Source organism: Garra rufa, chromosome 15 (assembly GCF_049309525.1).
Source record: "Garra rufa chromosome 15, GarRuf1.0, whole genome shotgun sequence".
Lineage (NCBI taxonomy): Eukaryota > Metazoa > Chordata > Actinopteri > Cypriniformes > Cyprinidae > Garra > Garra rufa.
In genome coordinates this window covers 1447135-1456305 of record NC_133375.1, presented here as the reverse complement: position 1 = coordinate 1456305, position 9171 = coordinate 1447135, and the positions used below count along the sequence as shown (strand labels likewise).

The following is a 9171-nucleotide window of genomic DNA, read 5'->3' as shown; positions in this document are numbered from 1 at the left end:
CCCTGCGACTCGTGACGATACATTGATGTCCTAAGACACGAAATGATCAGTTTTTGTGAGAAACCGAACAGTGTTTATATCATTTTTTACCTTTTATGCACAGCTACGTCCATCTGTCATGAGCACGAGCTTGTCATCCAGATCATTATACGTGAATGGCGTAGTACACGCAAACGCCGTAAGGGGAAATCAGTGAAAAGTCCCGGATGAGTTTGCACAAGTAAACATAATCTTTTAGCTTTAAATCGGTTTGAACAATCAGGATACACGCAAGTAATTACCATTTTGAATAGCCGCTATACCCACAATCTCATATGTAAACAATGAGTGTTGTATTCATGCGACAGATCGCTTACGACGTTTGCGTATTGTACGCCAGAGCGCGTACACGTGTAACAAGCCGGATGACAAGCTTGTGCTCATGACAGATGGACGTGGCTGTGTATCAAAGGTAAAAAAAAAAATTATATAAACACTGTTCAGTTTCTCGCAAAAAACGATCGTTTCGTGTCTTAGGACATCAATGTATCTCACGAGCCACCGGGTGTAATTTGGATTTGTCTGTGCATGTTTTTGTTTACTTTTAAAGGTCTGGTGCCCATCCACGTCCATTATTTTGCTGACAGACTGCACCGGTTTTCGTTAAAAATTTCTGTTTGTGTTCTGCTGAAGAAACAAAGTCACCTACATCTTGGATGCCCTGGGGGTAAGCAAATAAACATCACAATTTTTTTTTGGGTGAACTATCCCTTTAAGAGAATACTTTTTTTTTTTTTCATTTTAACATTCATTCTCTAAACAAGTAATTAGTCAAATTTGAAAAAGCTAGACTAAAGCCTGGTAATGCACTACACAACTTTTAAAATCTGAACAGATTTTTAAAACACTATGTATCATGGACTTACAGACTTTTCGCTACACAACGGAGGAACACACACTACCAGACTTTATAGTTTTCTGATGACAACAAACTCATACGGAAACAAGACTTTTCGCTACACAACGGAGGAACACACACTACCAGACTTTATAGTTTTCTGATGACAACAAACTCATACGGAAACATGCACCTTGTTGATAGGAGACGCTTGACAAATAAAAAAAAATATGTGTTCTAAAATCGGCTGAAAACATCAAACATGTTTGATATCCTCCACCTGGACGGAATCAAAGTCTGAAGCTAAATACTATAGTCTGTGACCATCATACACTACACAATCCCAACTAGCAATGTTTAATGTTTTGGGGATGTTTTCAGTGACAAGTTTTATTTTAGTTCCCAGAATGTTATGCTAAAAGTTAGGATAACATTTTCTAAAAACATTGTTGGAACATTATCGTTTAAACATTCCAATAAAGCTTCCCATCACACTATGTGGACATTTGGTTGAAATTTTGGTTGAAAGTGAAAACCCAGACTTGGTTTGATGTCAAGTGCCAGCAACATTAGATATCTCCAGACTTTAAACTTTCAAACAATTTATCTACCTATTCGACACAGGAGCCAGTGCATTGGGTGAATAGCAGTTGGTGTTTTGGAGCTCACTGGATGGACGTCCTTCAGAGCAGGTGATTTGATCTGTACGCCCATAGTTTGCACTATTTATCTGAATCCTTCCATTTTCTACATGGAGATAATATATATATATATATATATATAATTATCAAATGAATCCATGTGATCTGGTTTCTTGAAACAAAGTAAGAGATGTGGAAAAATCACTCACCACATTTCAAATAACCGTATCCACCATGACAGATCACACTTGTTTCTGGAAGAAGGACAGAAGACATTTACACAGAGAAGGAGATAATAAAAAAACAGGAATTGCAGGAAGAATAGAATAAGTCTAAACCTGCTGGGATGCAGATGTAGTTGGTAGTGAAGTACTTGTAGGTGCCATAACACGGATCTGTTTTGGAGAGTCCTAGAGTGTTTATCTCACACACTCTCAGTCCATTACAGCTGTTTAAAGATAAAGACATGTTTAAGTTAACCATGCACTGAGGAAGCAACATACTCATAATTCTACCTTTAATTCCTCTTTCTCATAGGAAAAAATCCTTACCGTTTATAGATCACAGGGACATCCATTGAACACCGAATATTAGATGTTTGAGATGGTGGTTGTCCAACGCTACAAATCTGGCTGCTTGTGCGGCCATATATCGCTGATTGTACACTGATCACACCAGTCTCTGAACAGAAGAAAAACATAGTTTCACAATGGGTTACTGTTAACAACAATAATAATATATAAATTATATATATATATATATATATATATATATATATATATATATATATATATATAGTTTTTTTTTTTTGGAAACACAGCAACATCTTACCACAACTGAGATGCTGGACAAACCCATCACATGTAACTACAGTCTCTGAAAAATTAAAGTGCAGCTTCAAGATAGTATTTGTTATTTGTAACAAGGTGAGACTGACAAATTATTAGGATAAGAACAATAAACTCAAGACACTACATTAGGAAAACACTAAATCTGACAGATTTTGATGAAAGGTAAATTAAACTCAACTGTAAGTCAATTACACATAAGACTGTCCAATACTGTGAAAAAGAAAGAAATACCCCACTAAAGTTCTTAGAAATGTATTTGCTGTATTTTTGTTTGTTTACTTTACTATTTTATTACAGATATCCTGAATTATTAATTCATATACAGTTAAAGTCAAGTTTACATACATAATTATTAAGAGTTATTTTTTAGTACTGACCTAAATAGAATATTTCACATAAAAGATGTTTACAAGTAGTTCAGAAATCCTTCAGGTCCCACAAATTATTTGGTTTTCTGGCATTTTTGTGTATTTGCAACTTTTTAACAATGACTGTATGATGTTGAGATCCATCTTTTCACACTAAAGACAAGTGAGGGACTCATATGCAACTATTACAGAAGGTTCAAACGCTCACTGATGCTTCAGAAGGGAAAACAATGCATTAAGAGCCAGGGATGAAGATTTCTGAACTAAATCTAATTTTTTTCCATTTAGTATTGCCCTTCAGAGGCTACAGAAGATACTTACATTACTTGTTTCCCAGAAAACAAATAAGTTAAATTTAACCTGATCTTCAAATGAATGTTTTTACATAAATGTAATCTCCCCAAGCTATGTCCAGAAGATCAGGCATCTCTTAATAAAGACATTACTTTAGAGCAGTGGTTTTCTATCCTGGTCCTGGGGACCCACTGCTCTGCACATTTTGTATGTATCCCTTATCTGACACACCCAGTTAAGTACATGGATCTCTCTCCTAATGAGCTGGTGATCTGTATCAGGTGTGTTTAATATGAGAGACACACAAAATGTGCAGAGCAGTGGGTCCCCAGGACCATGATTGAAAAACCTCTGCTTTAGAGGAACTACAGAACATCATAAATATTTAAAGAGCGGGAAAACCTACAGTCCTGACGGACTGCCAGTTAAAATATATAAAAAATTCAGCGGCATCCTTGCTCCATATTTGCTTAAAACTTTTCAGCAAGCGTTAAAAACTGGACATTGTCTCCCCCTGTTGATCTATTTACTTTTGGTTTAGCCCTCTGCCGATTACATCGAGTGGGTGCTGGTGTCCAGCAGATCTTCATCAACCACAGAGGATGACACCAGTCCCACTCAATTCCCAGAGCCCAGCCAACCATCACCCGGACACGCAGATTATGAGCCTGAGCCATCAGCGACAGAGCCCTACACGTCCGACCAGATGCGAGAGCCGGTTACAGCGACGGCGACGGTGGAGTGTGACATGGAATTAGAGAGGGCTATGGAGAGCCCGGTCCACTGCACCACCACTGGGGGTGAGCTGGAAAATAACTCTGGAGACTTGATTGATTTCTTTACTGAAATACCTACCCGTTATGAACTACCTGCCTAGAGTTCCGACACACCCACCCTCCCTCTTCTGTCTATGTCGACATCTGAATGGTCACCGTCAGTGTTGCTATCCCCAGTGATAGTAGACCAAACAGCAGTTAATAATATTGATATAAAGAATCAGTTACGTATTTGGAGACAAATAAGACAATACCTTAAGATAAAATCACTCTCTCTCTCTTCATTTCAATTGCAAATAACCCATCATTTCCTCCTTCAAGGTTGGATACAACCTTTAATCAATGGAAGGAATTGGGTATATGCACAGTCAAGGACCTTTATCTGGATGGGGTTTTAGCTTCCTTTATGCAATTACAACATTTTTTTTTAGATTTTTACAAATAAGGAATTACTTGCGTACACAGAATGTTTCCCTAGATGAGGTCCCTCCCTCAGTCGTTGATGATTGTCTCACACAGTTTAGGGGAAACAAATGTCATTTATCTTTAATTTATGAAAGGTTACAAGCAGCTGTTTCCCCCTCTACAAAGTTGACACTGTATTGTATACTTACAGGCTGGGGAAGGGGTGTATGTTTTTATTTTTTGTTTTGTTTTTGTGCATATCAGAAAATTATGGAACGTGTAATTATTACAAGGTTATTCGATGAAATGCATCGTGTTTTCCTTAATGCATCGTGTTTTCTTTCTGGAGCATCAGTGAGCATTTGAAACTTCTGTAATAGTTGCACATGAGTCCCTCAGTGTGAAAATATGAATCTCAAAATCATACAGTCATTGTTGGAAAGGGTTCAAATACACAAAAATGCTGAAAAACCAAAGAATTTATGGGACCTGAAGGATTTTTATGAAGACCAGCAGGCAGTTTAACAAGGGACTCATGATCAACTATTACAACTATCATGACCTCTTATCACATTATAGACCCTCACGTCTGCTGCGTTCTCAAAACTCTGGCAATTTGATAATACCTGAAATATCAAAATCAACTGATCAGATCATTTTCTTATTTAGTGCCTAAATTCTGGAACAATCTAACACTGTTCGGGAGGCAGACACAATCTGTCAGTTTAAATCTAGATGAAAGACGCATCTCTTTAACCTGGCTTACACAAAACTTTAACACTTTTTTTTTTTATTCTAATCCATTACAGGATTGTTAGGCTGCATTAATTAGGTCAACCAGAACCGAAAACACTTCCCATAAAACCTGATGTACTTGTGCAAGAAGAATGGCATCTAAGCTAATATTAGTCTGTTTCATTCTTATTCCGAGGTCACCGTAGCCACCAGACCCAGCCTGTATCCGGATCAGATGGTCACTGCAGTCCTCCGGATCCAGTCTGTACCCAGTTTAGATGGTGGATCAGCACCTAGAGACAACCTCTACAGCAATGAATGAGTCCTCTGAAGTCTGACATTGGTACAAACTGCTGGTTTCGTCTGGCCAGAGGAGAACTGGTCCCCCGACTGAGCCTGGTTTCCCCCAATGTTTTTTTCTCCATTTCTGTCACCTGTGGAGTTTTGGTTCCTTGCCGCTGTCGCCTTTGGCTTGCTTAGTTGGGGACACTTTCCAGCGATATCGTACACTTTTTGAACTGAAGTGAGCTGGATGATAACATCTCTGAATTCAGTGATGTACTTCCTTTAACTGAAAATTGATTGTTTACAATACTGCATTATTGACACACTGCTGTGCTGTTTAATACTGTGAAGTTGCTTTGTTAAAAGCGCTATAAAAATTAAAAAGTGACTTGACTTGACAAAAAAACCCACAGTATTAAGAATCAAGTGTATGTAAATTTTTGAACAGGATCATTTTTATAAATTTTCTATTGTGGACTATGTAAATATCTTTTATGTGAAATACCTTATTCAGGTCAGTACTAAATAAAAAATAACATGCATTTTGTATGATCCCTCTTATTTTGGTAAAATAATTAACATTTTGCAGATTCTGCAAGGTGTATATAAACTTTTGACTTCAACTGTATATAATAATTTTTTCAGGGAGTTGCACCACATGACATATATATAACCTAAACTACCCAATGTTAATAAGAAAAAGAATAATAAAAACATACGGTAGTGTCATATTCACACCCTACCCAAACAAACAACAACTATAAAGTTTAAAACTGGCCAGTTCAGTTAAGAAATCTTTGCTTAACTGCTGATTAACATGGACAAATGAAATACCTGCAGATATCAGCAATCTGGAGTTCAGAAGCACCACTGTAAAACAACAACAGAAGATAAATGATTAAAATCCCTGTGCAATGCTAATCTAATGCTAAGTCATTCACACTATTATCAACCATTAATTTGACCCAGAACAGAGCTGTTCAAACGTCTAAAAAATATATACAATAAAAATGTATATATTAAAAAATAAACTATACATTAGTGTTCACTGTGCATCTGATTTTGCATTTTAATTAGATGAACGAAACTTACAGGTAAACAGGAGGACACTGAGAGAGAACATGGTTGTGTTGTCGCCGTCAAAGGTGTATGTGTAGCCTCTGATGAGCTGATCCTTATACCATCTGTTTTCTGAATACTCGTTCAGATAAGAATCAACTTGCAAATGTTCCCATAAACTTGTTTTGTTGAGTGTGATGTTGAGCAAACTTCCTGGGCAATTTTTTTAAGAGTCACATGGCATATTTAACAGTGAAAATTTTGTCCATTAAAAATTTGAATTGAATTTTAAAAGTTCAGTAAAGTTCAGTAATTTTAAAAGAAAGTTTTAACAGTATTCATTTTGAAGCAGGTAATGATTTGTTCTTTAAATTAATAATTAATTCAACATGTATACATAACATTTTACTCACATGGAAATGGTAATGTTAGTAAATCATTACAGAATTAGCATGATCTTTAAGCTGATTACATACAGTTTGAACATAAATACATGAAGGTTTTTTTTTCAAAAATTAAATTTCAATACAACAAGTAATATAGTAACGGCTTGTTTTGTATTATTTATTGTATATTCGAATCAATTTCAGATATATGATCATGTTTATTATTTCCTGCATAATTAGGCACATAAAGAAATATATTTAGTGTTGGATCAGTTAACTTACCTGTGTCTGCGAGTGCGTGACTGACACACCTTTCTAAACGATTTCAATATATCACTTATCCTGGCCGAAAAAACGAAAATATTCCACATAACATTTTAAATAAAAATTAATTTACATAAACATATCCTAAAAACTAATCCTGTGTGAATGATATGCTTTAAATCAGGGGATTTTAGGTCAGTGGTTTGCATGTGAATCAATGGTGCTCTCTACTAGGGAATACTAAGATGGAGGGTCGAACACTTCCGGTGGCTTCACTGCCTAACGAGAGTTAAGAACCAAAGATTATAGAATACCCTTGAATGAATGCAATGAGCGATCCAGACATTTTATAGATCAGTTGTTAAAACCTAAAACATTGCTACTGTTTTTTTTTTGTTTTTTTTTTACAATGTATCAGTTTCAGTGTTTTTGCATGCATGTATGATCTGTAAGCCTTACAGTCACATGTAACATCTGACGGATTTTGGTCTAAGTTGATCAATATTTATACAGTTTTATTATTGTGAAATTATAAAACGTAAAACAGGTCAATTACATACAGGGCCATCCCAGGTGAACAGCATACCACATGACCTTATTGTTTGTAAACACACACACACACACACACACACACACACACACACACACACACACACACACACACACACATGTTGGGTTTACATGTTTTATGGGGACATTCCATAGGCGTAATGGTTTTTATACTGTACAAACCGTACTTTCTATCGCCCTACACCTACCCTACACCTAAACCTAGCCCTCACAGGAGATTGTGCACACCTTTACTTCCTCAAAAAAACTCATTGTGCATGATTTATAAGCCTGTTTCCTCATGGGGACCTGAGAAATGTCCCCACAAGGTCAAAATCTACTGGTATTCCTATCCTTGTGGGGACATTTGGTCCCCACAACGTGATGAATACCAGGTACACACACACACACACACACACACACACACACACACACACACACACACACACACACACACACACACACACACACACACACACACACACACACACAAAACAGTAGGGAATTTAGCCAGGCATTTTTATGCAGATGGTAGAAGAAAAACACATAATTTTTTTATTTGGATGGCAATAAAATCACAGACTTACCCCTTTAAATATTGAAAATTGCTTGCATCCCCATGAGAAACAATTTCCAAAAACTAACCAGTTTTACTGTATGTCTTTAAGAAAATATCAAAAGTAAATTAAATTCAGGAAATGAAAATTTATATGAGTACAAAAAAAGTTTTGTGGCAGTCTTAAGATTTTTTAGTAATTTCATCTCATGACTTTAAATCTTGTCTAGCGTTGAATTGTTTTATTTAAGTTCATTTGATTTTTCAAAATTGATAATATACAAGAAAAACATCATTGAATCAATTAGACATCAAGAATCAGCGTATGAAACTCAACAATGGTGACATTTAGCAAAATAGTTTTATGCAGAAATACATGCTGTGTATTAACACAGTACAAAACTCATTCATGATTCCCAGCATGCATTGCAGTTGATTTGTTTATCTGAATTAGTTTGATGATTGTCACCATTGTTGAGGTTTGTATGATGAGTGTTGATGTCTAAAACTTTCTACACATTGCAATGGAATTTATGCATTTGTGATATAAAACATTAATAAAAGTAATGAAAAACAATCAGTGTTGTTCAGTATTATTTTATTTCTTTGTTTTCTGTGACTTTATTGACAACACCACAAATAGTAATCTACTCTAGCTTAATTTTAAAACAGTTTTTTTTGGTGTCAGTGTTAACACTGAAATTATGTTGTATCTCCAAAAGAAAGTTAACTTAATTTTTTTCAGCATTAATAGCGGGTGATGTTAATTCAATGTCTTTAACATTGACAAATCAACTGTTTTTGACATTGATTCAATGGTTGCTTGCATGTTAAATCTCTTGCATGTAAAAACTTTTAATTTAATAAGTTGAAACAGAAAATATTGTAAAATCAATTCAACATAAATAAAGCAATTCAACACTATTCAAGATTTAAATTTGTGAGTTGAAATGACTTGAAATCCTAAGGCAGCCACAAAACTTCCGTTCCTAAGTTTAAACGGGTGAATTTTTTTTTTCAGTGTACAAAAAACAAGTTGACTGTAAGACTAATACAATAAAGGGAGATAAACATTCATATTATTAAAGTAAATGTTCTTTATTGGCATCAATGGATCCACAAAGA

At 35.5% G+C, this 9171-nt stretch overlaps 1 protein-coding gene across 1 annotated transcript in view; it reads right to left on the bottom strand.

Moving 5' to 3' along the window:
- LOC141287170 (rhamnose-binding lectin-like) overlaps positions 1 to 6488 on the bottom strand; it is a 45213-nt gene extending 38725 nt beyond the window's left edge. The window contains exons 1-6 of the mRNA XM_073819304.1: positions 6325 to 6488; positions 6067 to 6102; positions 2350 to 2394; positions 2070 to 2199; positions 1857 to 1966; positions 1728 to 1772 (exon numbers count right to left, since the gene is read on the bottom strand). Coding sequence (XP_073675405.1) covers positions 1728 to 1772; positions 1857 to 1966; positions 2070 to 2199; positions 2350 to 2394; positions 6067 to 6102; positions 6325 to 6355 — 397 coding nt within the window. The 5' untranslated portion in view covers positions 6356 to 6488. The remainder of the gene's footprint in view (positions 1 to 1727; positions 1773 to 1856; positions 1967 to 2069; positions 2200 to 2349; positions 2395 to 6066; positions 6103 to 6324) is intronic.
- Between the last annotated feature and the right edge of the window lie 2683 nt (positions 6489 to 9171).